General features: G+C 43.0%; 1 protein-coding gene and 1 long non-coding RNA gene across 3 annotated transcripts; one reads left to right on the top strand and one right to left on the bottom strand.

The window, feature by feature from the left end:
- Positions 1-410: 410 nt before the first annotated feature.
- On the bottom strand, positions 411-7,863 carry LOC308380477. The gene is made up of 3 exons (XR_013969015.1): positions 7,498-7,863; positions 1,390-1,416; positions 411-702 (listed from the first exon to the last, which is right to left on the bottom strand). It is a non-coding gene; the product is annotated as an uncharacterized lncRNA (long non-coding RNA).
- cep85 (centrosomal protein 85) lies at positions 3,328-21,454 on the top strand. 2 transcript variants are annotated; one of them, XM_080857834.1, is made up of 14 exons: positions 3,328-3,423; positions 4,722-4,790; positions 4,964-5,095; positions 9,131-9,888; positions 10,379-10,509; positions 11,247-11,364; positions 13,645-13,830; positions 14,643-14,795; positions 16,643-16,797; positions 16,987-17,104; positions 17,345-17,395; positions 17,596-17,703; positions 18,471-18,726; positions 19,251-21,454. In XM_080857834.1, the coding sequence occupies exons 2-14, from the start codon at positions 4,751-4,753 to the stop codon at positions 19,412-19,414; spliced, it is 2,370 nt and encodes a 789-aa protein (XP_080713960.1). In that variant the 5' UTR covers positions 3,328-3,423; positions 4,722-4,750; the 3' UTR covers positions 19,415-21,454. The 2 variants fall into 2 exon arrangements, with proteins under 2 accessions (XP_080713960.1, XP_080713961.1); XM_080857835.1 differs by lacking the exons at positions 3,328-3,423; positions 4,722-4,790; positions 4,964-5,095 and adding an exon at positions 6,997-7,322.
- Positions 21,455-21,599: the final 145 nt, after the last annotated feature.

Raw genomic sequence — 21,599 nt, 5'->3', positions numbered from 1 at the left:
GTGGGCAATTCATTTTCCCAAGGGGCAACATGAGAAAGTAGGACTGTTGTGGAGGGCCGAACCAATAGGCTGAACTCAATTCTGCTCAATATACATGTTAGCTCCTTATAAAAAGCATTAAATTGTATGGTTTTGAAAATGTGGGGCAGGCATAGTCAAAACACATATGACATTGCTTATATAATAAGACAGGTATTTCTAATTTACCATTGACCTCCGCGGGCCGCAAATGGCCCTGGGGCAGCACTTTGCCCAGGTCTGTTTTAGAGCAAAGTGTACACAAGGGGGCAACAGTTATCCTCGCAATTTATTCAACTATTTCTAAAACTTTTAAGTGAGTAGGCTATGTTTCAGTGGAATACAAACACAAAATTGATTGATTCAGTCATTTTTATTTGTGTTACCGTCAAAACATCTCTTTATTTGTCTTACTTTGTTATGATTTCACAATTTCACAACTTTAACATACCCAATGTATGTGTTGTTTTTTTTACCAATCGTGTCTCTAAGTTCCATCTCAGTCAGAATCACATCAATCCTGTATAGGGAATCCTTTCTTTGATGACGTGGGTCCTTCATGCCATAGCCTGAGATGAACAACCGTTAAAAGACATTGCAGAGGAGAACAGGAATCAAGGTCATCAGCAGCTGCACTGCGGAAAGTCCATCCATATTGCTGGCACCAGATGTCGTTACATTTTCCTGAAAATTCACATATGTTAATCAATGGATAATGATGTGCTTTATACTGTGAACTTGGCAGATGTGATATGTTTAAAATATATATGCAATCTGCCATTCATTGAGATAGTGAGTCATCAGAGTTATCAGTTGAGTGAATTCATCACTGCACACAAAATTATGTTCGGCGGGGAGTTGTGGAATGTAGGCTACCGGATGTTCTGAAACGTCCATTGGCGGCGTTACCGTCAACTTATTAAGCGACGGTTTAAAGCGAAACAATTGGCAGAAATAGGTATTTTCACCATTTTCCATTTCGGTAGTAATAATTAGCCTACTTGCCATGGGGCTGACTAGTATGTGTTAAGGTCCAACTTTTAGAACATTTTGAAATTTGACACTGGAATGAGGTAGGGCTATGTGAAGTCTCCACATGCTTGACTTTTTATTTATTGGTTCCTTTTATGTAACATAGGAATTTCACTTAAACAATCAGTCTTTACATAATAAGTGTTCAGAGAAAATCTAATTTGTCTATTGTCTGGAGGGCTCTGCCCATTTACACAATGTATGATGCATGTGTCTCATGGCAGCCTGCAAGCAATTTGGTAGAGGGGAGAGGGAACAAAGAAATGAAGTAGCCTAAATTCAGCAGGAGGTTTTTAAAGGTAGGAGCAGATGAACCTTAAGAAACTGAAATAAACATACCTTTGGGGGCGTTGTTTTAACTTCTCCCTGAAAATGTTTAAAATCGTGATATTTTATCATGATAACATCCAATATGGATAACATTCAAAATAGTGATACAATGTCAAAAAGATAAACAAATGTAATTCCAGATGAGTCATAATGTCAGAAAGATGCACAAGCTTTATACTGAGAAACACTAATTGCTTAAAAGGTTGAGGTACTTAAAATATATTACTTTAATTGTATGCGAAATATGCCATGTATTTATTTGTGTTCTTTTTAAAATAAATACAGAAAAAACATACATTCATCAAAATCCCCCAAATGGCAGAGAAAGTAATCTCTCAATCTTGTTACTAGCACAGTATAACATACTGTATACTACTTAGTTCTAGGAAATGTTTATCTGGTGTGCCTGTGCACTTTATATGTTTCACTGTGGGGAGAGTGGGAAACGTTCTTTCGACTGCTTTGTATGTCTTCACATGTGAAGAGTAGTTGACAATAAAGCTACTTTGACTTTGATTATTTTAACACAAGAAGTGTAAAATATTTTGAACAGCATAAACAATTTTTTTTTTTATTATTATTGTTGTTTTGTATAATGATTACTATTGCTTAAATCTGGTTTTAAAATTATACCCAATATAATCACAATGTTGTCAAAATATAGTTACCTCAGCATTGATGAACATGCAGCACACCAGCAAGAAGAAAAAGGCACACAACAGTGGTTTCATCTTAACTGTTATCCGTCAGAGCAAAAAAGCAGAAATAGTGCAAAGCCCTCTGCAGCTGCACTTATATATGAGGTGAACACATTTCCTGCTGCCAAGCTCACATCATTTAACAATGCGAGGGCAGCATATTCAAAATGACACTTGCCCAAAGCCCAAAATGAAACTTAACAGCCTTCACATTTGCAAAGGATCACTACCATGATAGACTGAATTATTGAATCTAAATCTGTCAAATTGATGTTTTTCTGCTTGTGGGTGATGAACTAAGCACTCTTTTTTTTTTTTTAAATAAAATCAAAAAATGTGTTATCTTTTTTGTGTCTGAGACTTTTCCTGGAACAATAGCGGCTCTTTATAAATAGGCTACCTCTGATGAATGTGCTTTTTAGTAAAATACTCTCAAGACTACTTATTGGGAGAGTAGCCTAGCTACTGTTTTCAAGAATCTTGCCACTTCAGCTGAGGGCCAGCTGCCACCTGTTGACCAGTAGCCTAGGCCAGTGGTTCCCAAACCTTTCATGGCAGGGCCCCCTTTGACAATGAAAATATTTATCATCAGCAGATGCATAGCTTTTCCCCAACAGATTGTTTCTACATTTGAGCAGATCAACTTTTTAAATGTATCAACCATTTTAAACTTCTATATGCGTGATCAATCAGATAGGCTAATGTTGAATTGTTGTATAAATAATTAGGATAGCTTTTTCTTCTAACATATGCTTAAGGATAGGTCCTGGCTATATTATATAAGCACCTTATTTTGGTTAGAGTGCAAGGGCATTGAAATATCTTTGCCGGTCCTGCAACACATGGCCAGCTCCTAAATGCAGAGTGCCCAGGTCAAGTCAGTCCTGCGTATTAATATTTGTACTGGGCTACGTCACTTGTACCTATTGTTGTTTCAGTTGCACTTCGGATTTAAAGCTAAAAGAAAAGAAAATGTCGTTGTAATGCAGTAGCCTATGTTGGCCTACTAAAGTCCTTGTAGGTAGGCCTACCCACTCCCTTGTCTATGGCCATAATTTGGGATGTAAAAATGAACATCTCAAGGAATGTGCTATTACACCTGTGCTTTTTATAGCGTAAATAAACTATGCTAGACTAAATTAGTATAATAATTTCTTGTCATCTAGAAAATTGCGCCAAACTTACGCAGCTCAACGCTACTGTAGTGGGCGGAGATTGTCAGCTTTTTTTTTCAACGGCTTGTGTTTGGGAGTGAGTCACTTCTAACGTTATAATTAGGTGGTCTACCTAGTGATGTTTTTGTTTTAATTTACTGGGTACCAATTTACCATTGGATAATATAAAGGTATGTACAAAGCAAATCAGCCATATCAAACAGTCATTTAATTTAATATATCAGTTATTTAAAGATGTAGTTAGTAAGTTTATGTTATTCGTAGTAGTATCCCTAGTCACTATCCTAACTCCGCGAACGTTAACCAATATAACAAAGCTAGAGGCTTGGATGAGCAAAATCCCTCAAATATTTTATTATTATTATATTGTCTCTGCTGCTAAACACAGTCAATCTGACGACTTATGTCTACTGTCGTACTCCGCAGGGCAGGACGTGTTATTTATCGAAACCACCAACGTTTTGTAGCAATAGTGGGAATTCCATGCATCACTTTGTTAGCTACCCGTAGTTAGCATGCCTGATATCACTATCGATAGGTAACTGAAGAAAAGTTTCTACTAACGTTACTTTACCTAAAGCTTGCTAAATTGAGTGAAATAGTTTCTTTGTCGTTTCTGTATAATTTGTAGTTGGAATATTAACTGTGTTTGCCTTTTATATAACTATTCTGGTGTGAAGTTGGTTGTCAAACGTTAGTTGATGCAGATATGTGCTTCAGGAACGTTAAAATAGCATTTGCCATGCTAGCTAGCTAGGGTAGTTAGCCATATGAAGTTTACTAACGTTAACTGTCGCTAGGTATCTAACGTTATTGTAATGTTTGCTCCTTACAACTAATTTGTTATTGGAAGCTATCTTGATAACATACGTTTTCACTAACTTGTGTCGATGTTCGGCAAGTATCGTTTACTCTCTGTTATGTTTAAGCAGGTAAGAGTAAAGTTGGCTAGTTTGAGATGCATGTGATGCTAGCCTGTCTTAAAATAAAACTGTGAAAAATACTGACTACACAATCTGAAATTATTGGTTGAGGTAACGCAATGATACTCTTTGCATCGATTTGTGAGAATTCTGTTATCTTGTCAAGTTAGCTTGTTGAATTGCATTGCATTGAAATGTACATGGTAAATGTAAGCTTGCAATGATGCTAAATTGGCAGAAAGCAACTTCACTATCAACAAATGAGCAGCCAGTAATACTACTGTCTTCAACTTATCGGCGGTATCGGCCTGCAAAATTAAGAAAGGAAAACTGTTTGGCCTGGTCTAGAGCACCGAAATCTCAGCCAAATTATACAAGATTTGTGTTTGCTAGCGTTGACGTTCAGGTGCACAGGCAGGAAAGCACAGAGCAGTCGAATTGTGAGAAAGGCAAATACATTGGACAGATAGTGAGGTAAACCTCGGCGCTACTATAGTACTGCTGACATTTTCATGATGTACTATTATTTGTCCTTTCTTACTCAGTCAGGACATTTGCAAACTCCACTTGTGCCATGACAACCTCACAGAGGCACCAAGACATCAAAGAATCCGGTATGTATCCATGCTGTAAAGCTTGAAAACCATAAAGACCTCCACAGGAGCAAGACTTTTTAAAAACATTGCAGAATTGGGAACCATGTCTTGATGAAATTGACACCTTTACTCTGCTTGTGTTGTATGTGCTCTCTCTCTCTTTCTTTCTCTCTCACATGCATTCTCTTCAGTGGGGTACAAAGATATGGAGTGGCAGACACCAGCTGTGTGTGAGAAGTTCCAGAGACGCTTTGGCTGGCGTCCCAGCACAGCGGACAGTGGGGACACAGGGTTTGGTGCCACCCCCTCTGACTACTCTGAAGGTGAGACCTTTTCTGCATCACCTCCCTACACATACCCTCTCGCTGCCATTCATGTGATTGTTGCGCAATAGGCCTGTAACCCGCGCAGACCGGAGGGGCGCTTGAAAAGACACCTCCAATGTCCCCTTACAGGATCTGAATCTGTTGGCTCCTTTGAATGCTGTGTGGAACAAAGCCTTATAAGGTTATTATTGTTACAGTAAGGGAAAAAAAGGACAATAGTTTTTCTGAATACCCTCACTGGTCGTGCATTGTTGTTCTACACTGTTTTAAAACGAAAACAGGGCCAGCAGCATATTTTGCACTCACCACTGTGCGCAAGGATGAGAACGGCAGGTAAAACATAGCCAGTCTCACTGTTTCCCATCCCCTGATTTGATTCCACTGTGTTGCTGTGATCTGCCTGCACACAGTGTCTGTTCTATTAATAGGCCTGGCTGGTGTGATCTTGGTGTTCCTATGAGATTTTCTGTAATGGGGATTGCATCATAGGCCGGTAGTGTCGCTCATGTTGGTTTCGTCTCCACTGAGTTGATTTGTCGGAATGGGGAAAATTGGAAAGCCCACTGGAAAATTTGAACCCCTGGTCCCTCTCTAGCTGGCCTTCTACCCATCCCCTGTGTAACATGTAATGCGGACAGATTAGCTGTACCCTTGGGCTGAGCTAAGGGTGTCCCTGGGAAATGAGATCTGAGTATCTGCTGGACTCACTGAAGGCCTGTGTGTTACATTACACTGTTACTGGCTCACACTGTTTTGACTGTTAGTGTCCTCGTTTCAGTGGTTAATGCTTGTCAGGTTTGTTGTGTAATAGTCTATTGTTGTCTTTGGAACTGCTCCCAAATGGAAGAAACAATATTTAAAAAAATACATAATGATATAACTATATAACACACATAATCTCACATTCTGTCAGTTCTCAGGCAAACATTGTTTGTTTATACAAAGGGACTGTTACTGAAACATGTGGAAGGGAATTCATGTTGATGTTCAGTGAATGCAGAATGTCCCAAAAACAGAACAGTCCAAAATATCTACTGTCCATAAATGAAAAAAAATTAAAATAGCTTCAAATCACAGCTGCAGAAAAAGCTAAAATAATTGGGTGAGCAACTGGGTGATGGAGTTGAGTAAGTGAGCGGCTGGCGTTAACTTTCTAATCACTCTGTTTTGCCATTCATGTCAGTCAAATCATCTGAACTCTTGCACAGTCCTCAGCCCAGTGCAATGGCAACGCAGGCAAGCCTGTGCCTGACCTCAAGGTCTTGCTGTGTGTTGCTGTGCCTGACCACAAGTTCTTGCTCAAGTTCTTGCGCTTCGGTTCAGGGTATTTTGAGGGCTAAGTCATTCAAATACACCAACACATATTGGCCTACATCCAGGCCTTTATCCGGCTGTCACCTAAAGGTGTTCCTCTTGCTTTGATAGCTTTAACACCAAATACGAACCACACTGGAGTTCCAGTAAAGTGTACCCCAGATCCTCGTTTTCCACATTTGCATTTTCAAGTATCCCTTACTCACTGAAAAAGCTGTTCTAACTTGTCCAGACCAAATTCACTGGATGGGCGGGGAATCAGCAGTCTGCTCCTGGCGGCTTTGGAGTTAACATCAACAAGCTTTTTCATGGCTTTCCCCCTGCTTATAGTATTTCATCCATATTTTCTCTGGCATGTGCTAGTAGCCTAGCTGTTTCAGACCAATGCAAGCTGAACCTGGGACCCCTCCAAGCTGTTGCATAAATGCACTTCTTCTCATTAAAGAGACAGCTCTCAACTAAGTGTGTGTGTGTGTTTGGGGAGGGAGGGGGGGGGGGGGGGTGCTGGGGGGTGGGTGGCTTAAATAAGAGACTGATGCAGATCACCCTGTAATTTGAGAAGGGAGCTATAAATATCCCTAACCTTTCTGTGTGTCTCTACATTCATTAGTGTGTATGAGTGAATGTGTGTGTGTTATTGTGTTGGTGTTCGTTCCTGAATGGAGTGCGGGCAGACCTCACCTTGCGCGTGCTGTGCAGCAGTTAGCTCTGTAGTACAATGTTCCCTCAGGCACAGGGCGTTGCCTCCTTCTGTCTACCTGACCTACGCCACCATGTCTTCCTCCCGTATTTCTCTGGCTAGAAATGCAACAGACAGGACTCTCTGTTGGTTTGTTCTGTCACCCAGGTTTTGCCCCTGAAAATGCTTCCTGCTTTCAGGGGTTTTACCCTGTGTGCCAGTGAATTCCAGGTGAGTCTGTCAGGATCATCAATGCTGCCTTGTCCTTCTGTTGCTTAATATTGGAGGCTTTAGTGCCTGTTTATGGGTGTTGATTGCTTGCAGTCTGCCTTTTAGAGTTGTGCATTGGGTAGAACACATCTGCATGTTGTGGATTAAGCTGGTTATGAAAAGGATAGTTAGTTACCTTGTTTGTCCAGAGAGAAGCTTTGGTGTCATTTTTAAGCCTTCATGCAGAAGTTTGATCCAGACTGATCCAGATCTGTGGGTGAAGTCAGCTAGTCTGCACCATAGGTGCTATTTTTTCGAGCTTGGCAAAGCCCAGGCCAGCCACGGATACTTTGCATCACTACCTGAAAATAGAGAGGATGGGTTTCACTCTCACCGTCTAAGAGCGTAAACAAGAGCTTCCTTACTTCCTTTTCCATTTGAAGCAGAAGCACAAGGCAAGTCCAAGACAGAGTGTTTAGACTTGTTACAGTTGTTTGGATCGTTTGTTTGGTTACATTTTAATGCTAAAATCTATTACTTGGTTGACTTATCAAAGCCACTTGGCCCAAATTTCACATGGGCACATTCTTGGTGTGTTTACTTGGTGTCTGGTCTACATATTGAAGGTGTTCCCAAAAGAGCTCTCTATTGGTTGAAAATTATTTTTTTAGAGCTAAAGTGGTTCTGTTTCTACCACCCAAGTAATCTATTGTTTAAAAGATGAAAGTTGTTTTGGACATTTTCCTTTCCAAGTGCTATTACACTTCCACCATAGATAGTAATGAGAAATATTTTCACCTAAATGTTGAAAGTGTTGTATGCTCTTCGTACACTGGCCAAAATACAAGGAGATTCTTTACAAAGCAGAACATTTTTATTGTAAATTAAACTCTCAAAAAGGAGAATAAGCTTCAGGCAAGAAGAGCAGCATGGTGTAGCAGCAGTTACATTACTCATGCAGAGTAACACTACTCATGTAGAGTAACACTACTCATGCAGCAGTTACACTTCTCATGCAGAGTAACACTACTCATGCAGCAGTTTCACTTCTCATGCAGAGTAACACTACTCATGCAGCAGTAACACTACTCATGCAGAGTAACACTACTCATGCAGCAGTAACACTACTCATGCAGAGTAACACTACTCATGCAGCAGTAACACTACTCATGCAGCAGTAACACTACTCATGCAGAGTAACACTACTCATGCAGCAGTAACACTACTCATGCAGAGTGATTTAGTTTATTATTGAGTGATTTGTGAATAACACGTGAAATCAGCAATTTACAACTTTTTTTTCACAATGCTGGACATTTTCTTATTTACCGCATGAACTGCATAACATTACTAAAAAATAAGCCTTAAATCATAAGTTATCTTCTATTCTTGTGGCCTCCTGGTGGAGGTACACGGTCTGGCTCAACCTCTGCCACTGCTTAATGTCCCACTCATTTGGTGTCAGGTGAGTGATGGATTGGTATTAGACATTCGCTTGATGTTCACATAGCTGGATCAAAAGTTAAATGAGGTACTTACACGCGTTGTGTTACTCTGCCTTGTGTTCAGTTGTGAAATAATATGCCTAAATAGTGTTCGAACATGAGGCAATGGCATATGGCTTTGTCCAACTGTTAAGTCAGATTCTCGTCTTGCACAGAGATGAAATTTCAGTACAGGATTTCTCAAAATGTTTTGAATCTAAATGAGGATGTAATACAGGTGGATTTTATAGGTTTGCAGTAAATATTTGTAAACATTTAAAGACTGATACAATAACAGGTGCTAAACCCTCTCTTTCTTTCTCTCTCTCTCTCTGTCATGTGTAGATCTGTGCAGCTCCAGCAGCAGCTTGTCCTTCCAGCCCATCCGCAGTCAGATCCCCATCCCCACCGCCCATGTCATGCCCTCCACGGCCGGCGCCCCGGCCTCGAAGGCCCAGCCTCACTCCCTACCCAACGAGGAGCCCCACGCCTCCTCGTCCTCCAACTCCAGGAACTCGAGCTCCTCCAGCTCCAAGTCCTCCCTCTCCAAGTCGGCCTCCTCCCCCAACCTGGAGGCCGAGGGCACAGGGGCGGACGCCAGGGCCGGCATGCCAAGGCCTGACTGCCTGAGCCGCTACCGCAGCATGGTGAACGGCCTGGACCACTCGCTCTTCCCTGCCGGCGAGCACACACGGCTGGATGACCTGCAACACTTCGATATGCCCACCATGGAGCCCACTCTCAACCAGTCCGCACTGCTAGGGGGCCTGGGCCTGGACATGCGACTGCGGCCCCAGATGACTGGGTTTGGGGACCGGGCGGACCATGTGGTGATTGGAGACACCTACCGCCCGTCCCTAGAGCAGAGCTACAGGGTGCTCCCAGAGGCCCAGCCAGGACTAGTGGCTGGGTCGGCGGACCCATACACCATGAGGCTAGGCACACTGGGCTCTGGACACTCCATGGGGCTGCAGATGGGGGCCCAGGCCTATGATCCCCTGCTGCAGGACCGCTGTGCGGAGCTCAACAACTGGCAGCATCTGGAGAACCTCCGTCTGCATGTGGAACAGATGCAGATGAGGAACTACTCCCAGCATGCACAGGCACGGAGCTTTTCCTAAATGTTTCACAGCACAGCTAGTCTTAGTGCAGCATTCAAGTGGGGGTACAGAGCCTACTGCCTCTAATACAGACATATTTCCTAAAACTATGCCATTATTCTTGTTGGCACATTATTATGGTGAATTACTGTGTAAGGAATTTTGTTTCCCAGCCTTTTACAGATAACTGTCGATTTAGGACTTTGGGACCTAGCTTGTATTGCAGGCACAGAAATGTCAGCAATAGGGTGGCCTTGTCTTGACCTTGTGTGTCACACCTAGCAATGTGGTTGTAGGTTTGGTTGCTATAATGTGTGTGAAAGAAGTGTGTTGTGCTTAAATTCTCACCCCTTCCCTCTCTCTCTCTTTCTCCCTCTCTCTCTCTCTTTCTGTGTCTCCCACTTTTTTTGCTGTCCTTGGCTATCTGTCCCTCTCAAACTCTCTCTCTGTGTCCTGTTTCCTCTGTCTTTCTCCTGCTCCTTGCTATGTGTAGATGTTGACCTCAGGTAGCAGTCAGTACCCCTCTCTCTACCCATCTACGTTACACTCAGATGGCAGTAAGTGGGAGGCCCTGGTCAACGCCAACGAGAGCATGCTGAAGGAGAAAGAGCTGCTTATTGAGAGGTTTGTGAGCAATTCAATGTTATGCATTTACATATACAACAACAGGCATTGTCGCAAAGCGCTTTACAGAGTCTTAAGGCCTGAACCCCCTAGAGCAAACACAAGGTGACAGAGGCATGGAGAAACTGATGGGACACATCTACTTGAGGGCTTAAGGAACCGTTTAAAAACTTTGGTATACACAAATGAATGTACCGTAATATGATTTTATGTAATGTTTTGAATTTGAAATGAGGATAATTGCCAGATGTTAACTTCACTAACGTACCTCCCCAATCATGCATTCATCAGTAATCACGACAATTTCAGACACCTTGGTTGTTTTATTGATTTTCCATATCACACATACAGTCCTTAACAGATCCACTCTTAATAGACCTCTCATCCTCGTTATTACAGAGACTTAATGACACAAATGTTTCACAAAAGTTCGCACAGGAGGCTTCGTTGTCCTTCAAATTGGTTGGCACTGAACAGCATCACAGCTCATTACCATAAAGTTGCCCAGACTTCAACCTTATTATGACCCAGCGCCGCCAACGGTCATGCCACCGCTTGCATCAAAACAGCATAACTTTCTATGTGAGCCAGCATCCTTCGGTCATGCCACTGCTTGCATCAAAACAGCATAACTTTCTATGTGAGTCAGCATCCTTGGGCAGGATGCGGCAGGATGCGGTTTAATGAGTGTATATTTGTGTGTGTGTGTGTGTGTGTGTGTGTGTGTGTGCATACAGGCAGCAGCAGCAGATGGCTCAGCTGGAGCAGCGTCTGAGAGACAGTGAGCTGCAGGTCCACAGTGCAATGGTGGGGCGGGGAGCGCCCTACACAGACGTCTGTCTGCTCCGCCTGCAGGTGAGGGACAATCAAGGCTCATCTACTCTCACATTACACATTTTACACTCCGGCTACCTACCCCAGAGGTTCTGTTAGAGGAAAATGTTGCCGGTCAAAATGACCGGCAGAGTTTTCATTTTCCGGACATTTTAATGATAAGCCGGTCAAATGTCTATTTCTGCTTCTAAATTAGCCTATTGAAGAAAACTGACGGCATGCATAGCTTAAAGAATTACATAATCAGGTAGTTTAGAATGCAACGTGTTGATTTGCCTAAGTTTACAATGGGGAAAAAAACATAAATGTCTGATGCGTGTCAATAAGTGGCCTTTAATCGCAACCTGCTGTGGCATTAAATTGAGCACCGCAACATAATAATTGCTCTGACTATGTTCAATGACACCAGAGATTCTAAAATGATTCGACCCTCTTGTGAATCCGTTGCGTCGTCCTGCCTTTTCGCAGTGCTAACAGAACATTTTACTGTTACCATCAATTACCTTGCACCTTAGCCAAAGGAACTTCCATTCCGACATAAACTCCCGACACTTCAGCCTTTTCTCTGGTGAAGCTGTTCGAACATCTAGGGCTTCAGGTATTCAGCGTTTGGAAAGTTCTCTGTCTACATGAACTAGTTCAGTTCATATTTTATAATAAAAAAAATGTAACTAAGTTCACAGCTCCAAAAAATTACCTTGTTCAGTTCTTTTTTTCAATTTGTTGCGAGCTATAATTTTTCAAATTCTCCATCTGTCTGCAATACCGCTCTTGGCCCCTATGCAACTTCGGCGCCCTCATGCACGGGCATAGACAGTAGTAGGCCTAAATATTTAGCCTGACGATGTCATACTCATTATTCTAGTCAGAATATGAGTCTGATACTGCTCAATTGAGCTTTGATTATGGGGCGTGTTCAACGAACCAGGGAAAAAAATGCCTCTTCGCTCAATTGGATACCTAGAACCAATCAGAGCAACGTAGTATGACCATCTGATACATTAAACTATTACTGGATCCCGTAGGAAGGACGGCAAAAACATATTTTCGATCGAAAAATGCCTTGATCTCATTAATCTGTTCCTCATTTAAAATTAATGCGCTGTCAATATCTGTGAGATATGCATGCTCACGTTATACTTATTAGCAGGGAGGCTAGCTAGCTACAATGTGTTTCAATGGATTTTTGGTCTAAGCATTAGCAATAACCTAACAATAACGGTCTACAGCTTCAGTTAAGACCTACACTACTCTGCAACATTCGTGTTGCACATACACAACTAACCGAGTCAATGCAGACATAAAAAAGTCGTGTAGATAGCTTAATTCACATAAAATATTTTCCACGAACAGGCTCTCGAGACGCCGCCATCTTGGTACGATTTCAAATCTACCATTAATTCAACTCAAGCCTTGGTTGATCATCTGTCCATCATCGTATAAAGCCTGCCCATCCAATTTGATTGGTGAGAGAATTTCTCCCTAATGGAGCAGTGCCAGACTGAACTTCCCAGACCACAAATGTGGTGGGCGGGGCTTAATTCAGTCTGGTATCCAGGCTACTAAATATTAGGATTGTTGTCAAATTCAGTTTGTGTTTGCGGGACAGGATTTTTAAGAAATTCCAATCAGACAACTTGACCGGTGAGATCTTATATTTTCGGACATTTAAAAAAAAATCCGGACAAAGTCCGGCAATTACCGGACATCGGAATCGCTGACCTACCCGGTATCCTGCTTATAGAACTAAAGGATAATCGTACTGTACCTTGCTAGCTGATGTTAGCTCTCGCCAAATTCAGCTACTATAGATAGAAGTGGACTGGTGGAAAACCAGCACCACAGGAATGTTGGGTTTTGGGCTATTTTGATATTTATATTTTATAAACATTATATTTTGTCATAGTTAACACTTAGCGGTAAATAAGGTGGTTAGTTGAGGAAATATACTGTATGTCAATATATGTAGGAGAATGTGTAGTAACAAAGTTATTCTGAGGAGAGTGAGTGGGCTATCTGTGAGTTGTCAAATGAAAAAGGAAAAGGGAGAGTACTAAACAGAGAGAGAACTGATCAATCCTTAGGACTGGAATATCTTCATTCAATATTAATGGTGAAAGATTGGCCAACTTGTTTCATTTTTCAAACTTGTTAGGAATGAACCTGTTTAGTATTATCAGTAGGCCTTTAAGGTCAAAAGAGGATGAGGCACATATTTAAAACATGTAACATTTTGAAACTGAATGACTAACTTAAAACAGCACAGTTTGGTTACCTGTTGTGTGTGTTTTTCTATGGCAGGAGGCGCAGCGAGAGAACGCCTTCTTGCGGGCTCAGTTTGCCGAGCGCAGCGATGGTCTCGCCAAAGACAAGGCAGAGGCAGAGCGACGTCTTGGTGCAGTGGAGGCCGGGACGCGGCGCGCCACAGAGTCGCTGCGGGAGAGTGACGAGAAGCATGCGGAGGAGTTGAAGAGGCAGGAGGAGAGAGTGAGCACCAGTCACGCACATACCTACATTTCCTCTCATTTAAACACAGCAGAATGACTTCATTTCACCCCACAAACACTAACATCCAGCGACCTTGTTAGTGTGGCCATAATGAGGTCATGCACACTAAACCCAACAGCGAACTTAAGAATGTTTGGAATGTTGGACTTCTGTTTGGCCAGAATGGAAAACAGCCTCTTACACTCTGCCATTTAGTCATTTGGTCACATTTTCATTTTACATTGTCGATACATTGTTACTTCGAGACCTGCCTCTTTTCACAACAAAGGCAAACAAATATGCAAGACATAACCATACAGGTACATAGTGGAGGGGGGCCCAGCACGAGCGTTCACTTGAGGTGTGCATGAGGTGACACGCTACAGACAGACAGACAGACAGACAGACAGACAGACAGACAGACAGACAGACAGACAGACAGACAGACAGACAGACAGACAGACAGACAGACAGACAGACAGACAGACAGACAGACAGACAGACAGACAGACAGACAGACAGACAGACAGACAGACAGACAGACAGACAGACTTTAATACACATACTTGTACACAGGATTTATGGCAAACCTTCAGGTCATTTGTAGCACAGTGATGATTGTGGAAGTTTAAATGTGGATACTTGTGGAAGGAGTCCAATAATCAGTAACCTGTGGATATGTTGGCCATCCCTGAATGGCTAGAGCCAAGGATCTACTGGATGAGCTCATTAGATAATGACAGCTCTGTGTGAGCTCATGTGTATATTTAGTTTGGTGGTTTATGGTGCGTTCTGTTAATATCTTGCTTCAGATCCGTAACCGGGACAAACACATAAACAACCTGAAGAAAAAGTGCCAAAAGGAGACAGAGCAGAGCCGCGAGCGGCAGCAGCGTATCGAGACGCTGGAGCGCTACCTGGCCGACCTGCCCACAATGGAGGACTACCAGGCCCAGAGCAAGCAGGTGAGGCCCACACACACATGCCATGCTAGGTGTTCAACCCTATGTGTTGCAATGCTGCAGAGAATCTGTTGTTACAGCTAACTTCCTGTGGAAAGTTTTTTTTTTGTCTGCCTGTATGGCATTAAGGTGTGAAGGAAGTGGAGCGTTTTGTGGTAACGGTTAAGTATTGTTTAGGGTTCTTAAGTAAACTCATGACAACCATGCCCACATGCCTTTATCCTAGATAGTCCCCAAACTTTTATGGAGCACGCGTTTCCAATGAGACCGCGTGCTTGAGTGCTTGGGGCGTTAGAGATTGGCCTTAAACTCGTGTCAATATCCCCTCTTATCTGAGGGCTGATAAGTGTTAGGAAGCCACAGTCTGTTAGGTGCTATGCACACGAAGTCTAGGGCCTCCGAATCGGATTTACTTTTCACACCAATCGAATCTTTTAATTTCGTAAATACGGAGGCTGGCAACGAGAGATTTGCGTAAACACGGAGGCAGCAGATTGCGGTGAACCGACTGTAGTACATACCTCACGCCTGTGGGTGGCGCTTTAGCGCTTTATTTACACAACTGAAAAAACGTGAAAAACATAGAAGAAGAGACTCAAAAGCACAAGGTAAAGGAAGCAGCAAACGGATAAACAAATTACACAAGACATTCAAGCTCCAATTAACAACATTACATTATGATGGTTAATAAAATCAGTGGTCAGACTAAAGGATATGCGAAAATGAATTCTTTTTTCTATTGATAATAAAGAGTTTGGAACAGTAACATGACATGTCTGTCATCCCATCTCCCATGATGCATTGCTCCGAGCATTTTACATACATTTATGAATAAAAAAGCAAATTAAATCGCTGGCCAATTTATATTTGTGGTCATGAAAGTTATGTTACGTCTGAATAAGAAGAATAAGATCAAGATAGGGGGCTAATCAAAAATCAGAAGACTGGGTTAATGTTAGTGAATTCGAGGCCCACCATGAGTGAGATTTTGAGGGAGAACAAGTTATTTATATACTGGTTGGAGATGGCGGAAAAGATCACGTGGGGCAGTGACGTCATCAGGTTGCGTGAAACCGTGCAGACGAACACCAGCCCCCGTACCGATTCAAATCTACTCACTTTCTACCCCGGACTGCGATCGTTGCAGAAACGAGGTGCGGATAGAGAGTGTTCGTATGGATGATAGGGCTATCTGTATTAGCTATCCGTATCAGTTTGACAAACTAGGCTCCATGTAAACGACACTTTATTCTCCTCAAACTGATGAATCTGAGCCACATCATGATAAGGGCACCAGTTGTGATGCTTGATTTGTTTGCTCTCTTTGCTTCTCATGCTTGACCCTAACCAAGAAGTCTTTCACATACACAGATGTGGGGAAAGCAGTTTGTTGTTGCTATACTTGTGAAATGTAGTTGGCAGTGGTGACTTGTGAAGTCATGTCCCATGGTTGCCTGTGACAGTAGTTCGTCAGTTATGGTGACCAAAGTTTTAATGTACGTTTCATACAATACGAAAATACAGAACACTCATTTTCATTTCATTCCATTGCTTAATTGGGCTTACACCGGCACTGCAACATAAGTGTGCAGCACCCCTCAAACAAACGTCACTTTGTTGTTTTAGTTGCTAACATTCTGTCAACGGCTACATGGCAATACCTTATTGAACCATGTGTTTGAGTTGTTCTTCGTGATGTAGGCTTTGGTTAGCATATACCTTGAGCCTGTGTGCCTTGCAAATGGCTATGCTGAAAACAGAATTCAATGGAATTAATTGCACAGAACAGCTGAATGTGGTAGAATTAAAAGAACTTGGCTGAACAACTGAATTGAATTTAATTGTGTCAGCTGGAGGAGGCTGAGCGGAGGGCTGAGCAGCTGAAGGCCACAATGGAGGAACTTGAAGCTCGACTTGAGGAGTCACGCTCAGCCACGCGTGACAGAGACACACAGCTGGAGGAGCAAAGACGCAGGGAGAGAGAGCTGCTATGCACCGTCACCAGGTATATTTAGACACACAGACGCTAACACACTTTAATACACATACCAACAGCATACAGGAAAAGACCCAACCACACACACCCGGTTCACACAGAAGCACACAACACAAGTACAAGAACACAAACATGTACATATACACACAAAATGTCTTCCATTACATATAAACTTACCGTGTGTGTGTGTGTGTGTAGCCTCCAGGAGCGTGTGCAAGAGGAGCTAAAGGATGGAGCCAGGCTGCCGTCTCTGGACCTAGAAAAGCTAAGGATGGAAAACACCACCCTTAAGGAGGAACAGCACCGACTGAAAAAGGTCCGACTCTCCGCTTGCTGCTCACCTCACTTTTGCACCCGCTCAACTTTAGTTAGCCCAGCATAGTTTTCAGTGTCATCATCCTCTTTCTGCATTAGTTGCATGCAGCATCAGGTCCTCAGAACATCTGGAAGTAGGCTTTACAGTGTGATGTTTATGGTGTTGCCTTCAGACTATTCTGAACTAATCGGTCCAGGTTTCCTCATGACTGAATGCTGCTTCCTTGTCTCGCTCTGACAGGTGATCGAGAAGCAGCTGCGAATGATGGAGCAGCTGGGTACACAAATTCGGGTGCGTTTCTCAAACACTCTCATTTAAATGTGTATATACCTGCCAGAAACATACTAACCTTGCTGTGTGTGTGTGTGTGTGTGTGTGTGTGTGTGTGTGTGTGTGTGTGTGTGTGTGTGTGTGTGTGTGTGTGTGTGTGTGTGTGTGTGTGTGTGTGTGTGTGTGTGTGTGTGTGTGTGTGTGTGTGTGTACTGGTGCAGACGCAGGAGGATCAAGTGTCTCTGGAGGAGAGCAGCAGCCAGGCTCTGAGGGAGGAGCTGATGGGGAAGGAGCAGGGTCTGCTGCAGGTGCGATCGGCAATGAAGGAGGTGAGCCATTTCCATACACATAAAAACACACACACACACACACACACACACACACATTCTCTCACACAGTCACTGGGAGTTTCTCACTGTTGTGGGTCAGCAGCTCCAGGTCCTGAAGTGTGATGAACAACAGTGGGATGCTGGCATCTGAAGCAGTACTGTTATTATGGTCATTTGACAGAAAGCTCGTACACAACCTGGTGTTTGCTTTTTAACAGGAAGGTCATCTTTTTGAAACCAGTTTTTTCTTTCCTTCTGTTTTAGTATATGATTATTTGAATGTATTATTTTTTTTTATCCTGAGAAATGCAACCACCACTCACTGTTGGGTATTAGTGTTGTTTATGATCACTTATTTTGAGTGGTGGATTTTGTAGATATTAAATGGCATAGGTTTTAAATGCCAGTGATCACTGGTGGTAACTGGTCTACTTTACTTTAATTCTGTAATATGTGTAATTATTTTTGTCTCATCAGCAGACAGCTTGCTCAAAAATATGAAAACAGATTATTTATATTATCTAGGTGCTGAAACATTGTTAAATGGTACAGAGACTATTTTAAATACTCTTTAAAATAATCGTGATGATCAAAAAGACATTTGGACCTTTTCTAAACATAAAGTGACTGAATCCCCACACACTTGACAACCACTTATGAGTTCTGTCTCTTATGATTGGTTGTGACTAAACCTTAGCTGCATGCACACGTTATAGTCACTGCTTTCCCCTGTCCTCTCTAACCCCTGTCCTCTCGCTGTGTTCCAGCTGTCCTCTCAGAACCAGGACCTGTTGGATCAGAACCTGACCCTGCAGGAGCGCCTGGAGGAGGCGGATCAAGCCGGGTTCGGATCGGGTTTGGGCCGGGGCCGGGGGCCCCCTCAGGCAGCGAGTGCACGTCTGACGCAGCGTCTGCACGGAGAGATGGAGGCGTGTCTGTGCGACCTGCGCTCCCTCTGCAGTGTCCTCACCCAGCGCACACAGGGACAGGACCCCAACCTCTCCATGCTGCTCGGCATCGGCTGTAAGAGCCCAGCTCTGTCTCACACACACACACATACACACACACACACACACGTCACACACACACACACTCTCTCGCTCTCTCTCTGTTTCTCTGTCTTACAGATATATCTATGCCCCATTCTCGTTTCTTGTAAGCCCCTCTCTTTCTCTTTATCCGGTTCACTGTGCCCTCACTTATCTCTCTCTCTCTCACTTTCTTTCTATCTCTCTCTGCTGTCACTCTATTCTGCAATTCAGCTGTTTCTCTCAACTCTCATTCATTCAAGATCTGTGGTGTTCATAACTATGCATGTAGTGCCTATAGGTGCATGTGTAACCAGATAGTGAGATAAGGTAACGGGTTACTGACACTGTTATTGTTGAGTATGTTGTGTACCTGTGTTCGTTTGTGTTGAGGATATTCATTTGCTATTATTTCTCTGTGTGTGTGTCTGTCAATGCATGTTTGTGCGTGTGTTTGTTTCTCTGTGTGTGTGTGTGTGTGTGTGTGTGTGTGTGTGTGTGTTCCCATGCTCCCCTCAGCCCCTCCCCCGCTGGCTGACTCCTGTGAGGACTGGCTGAGCTCGGAGGTGCTGCAGAGAAAGCTGGCTGAGGCCCAGCAGCTACGGCGGGACGTGGAGCAGCTCAGGACCACCATCTCCGACCGCTACGCACAGGACATGGGCGAGAACTGCATTACCCAGTGAGCCATGCTCTCTGGCACACCCCCAACCACCACATACACCTTCTACACCTGGTCTCTGATCCCTACGCGCAGGACAATGGCGAGAACTGGGACATCCAGTGGTACAAGCGCACAACCACATTTAAACACACACAAACCACCATCATCTCCACCCCAACTTCTTCCTGTGGATTAACTGGATCACTCTGTGGTCTTCTGTCCTAGTTGCCATCGCAACATGCCTGACACCATTCTAAGCAATGCGTTACTCACACAGCCCAGAGCCCTTAAAGCCACAAGCTCACAGGGCACTACAGACACCTGCAACTCAACTGGCCTTGGGTAGGCTTCATGCCTGCCATCTTCTTTATCCCATCCAAGGAGAAGCCATGGGCAATCTGTGTTCATGTCCAGTAGATTGCCATTAGAAGGACCCCAAGTATTACTGGAACACTAATGTATGCTTTTTTGTATATGTGTGGATTATTTAATCGTAATAGTTTTTTTTGTTTTTAGTTTTTCTTAGTAAACAACCTCATTGTGTCCTTACTGTTTTGCCCTCTCTCTCTGTCTGTTTTTGTGGTGGCATCAACACTATATTTATTTTAAATGATCTTCCTCTTTGAGGGAAATTTTGTTTTAGCTGTGGTTGACAATCAACTGAAAATGTGCAGATCTCTCTCACTTACCCACGGCAGTGTAAGTGTTCCTAAGCTACTGTTATTTCAAGTGTATCGTTCAGCCTCAGACCCTGGAAGAGAGAATTATGGTACAGGGGTCTTTCAGCGGACTGTTAGTAGAGTTATTTTTACAGTAGGGCTATCAGGGACTCTGTCCCTCTCTTTCTCTTCCTCCCTCTCTTTATTTTTCTCTCCTGCTGAGTTCAGGTTTCTCTGAGACCGCATGGTTATCTCAACAGACAGTAGTCTCACTGAGAAAAGACCCCTCCTCCGACTTATAGATTCCTTATATTCAACATGGTCACCTCGACTAAAGCACATCTTCTATAGCAAAGTGATGACTGACGGTATCGTGTGCAGCAAGTTCTATTGTGTGTGTGTTTGTGTGTGCAGCATTTTAGATGTTCTTGTTGGTATAGAGTGGCCTCTCTATTGCCTTTGGAAAAAAATGCCAGCAAACAGCCCTTAACATTCCCTTCTACAGATGTACTGAATGTGTTATTTGACATGTGTGTTGTAGAGCAGTATTTGGTGTTTGGCGAGGTTTACTCAGTAAGAGTTCACACTGCTGCGTTATGGGTGTGCCTCAAATATCAACTGCCATATCCTGTGTGCGCCAATTTAGAGCAATGATGACACTGACACAAACTCACTACTGGGCAGCCTAAGTAATTCCTACTTGCTCAAGATGTTTATGGCTCTTATGTATAGTATGCTGGACCAGTGTCCAGTTAGCAGTTTTGCATTGGCAAAAAGGGGAAAGGACAGTTAGCTGTCCAATAATGCATACATTTTTGTTTGACAGTGTGTGCAAACACCCATAGGGCAGAGCCAAGTCACGCAGCTGCATTTTGATGCAAATGTGTGTCAGGTAACTGCAGAACTATATACGTTGTTTCATTTTGGAGCCGAATCAAGTTCTTGGAATCTTTGTGCACTGTGGTAAATAATAAGTAACACCTCTCCAGGCTCTGGTTTGGATTCCAAGAACTCAATAATTTTTGGACTGTTTCGCAGCCTTGCCTTTTAAATACTGTAAATGGCCAAGCTATTGGCTAGTAGCAGATATGACTGTGGCATGATGAGTGGGGCACAAGTTCATTGTACTTGCTTCAGGTTTCCTCAATGAAAACTTGAATAACATGCCTTACTGAAGTGATGTCTGGAAATAATGTATTAAAATAATGTTGGGAAAGTACTGCACAAAGTCCAGGTTCATCACCAGACTGCACAGAGAATGTTTTTGTGTGAGCGTGTGAGGGAATAATAACAAACCAGCTAAAATAACCATTTTAAGCCAGCTGTTTTTTGCAACACTAAAAGATATCTATTTTTTTGTCTTAAATTTCACATATTTTAGAAATAAAGTTTGTTTTCAATAACTGGAGTCATTTGATCTTTGCTTTTTCCTTTATTTACATTAGGAAACATTGCAACAGTGTGGTTGTCATGTGTGAACTGTAGATACACTTGCTGTGAGGATAGAGATGCTGCGTGTGAATGTGTCCATGCTCTTGTCTGTCTGTC

Source organism: Sprattus sprattus (assembly GCF_963457725.1).
Source record: "Sprattus sprattus genome assembly, chromosome: 19".
Taxonomy (NCBI): domain Eukaryota; kingdom Metazoa; phylum Chordata; class Actinopteri; order Clupeiformes; family Clupeidae; genus Sprattus; species Sprattus sprattus.
The sequence above is the reverse complement of the archived record's forward strand: the minus strand, read 5'-3'. Positions and strand labels throughout refer to the sequence as shown.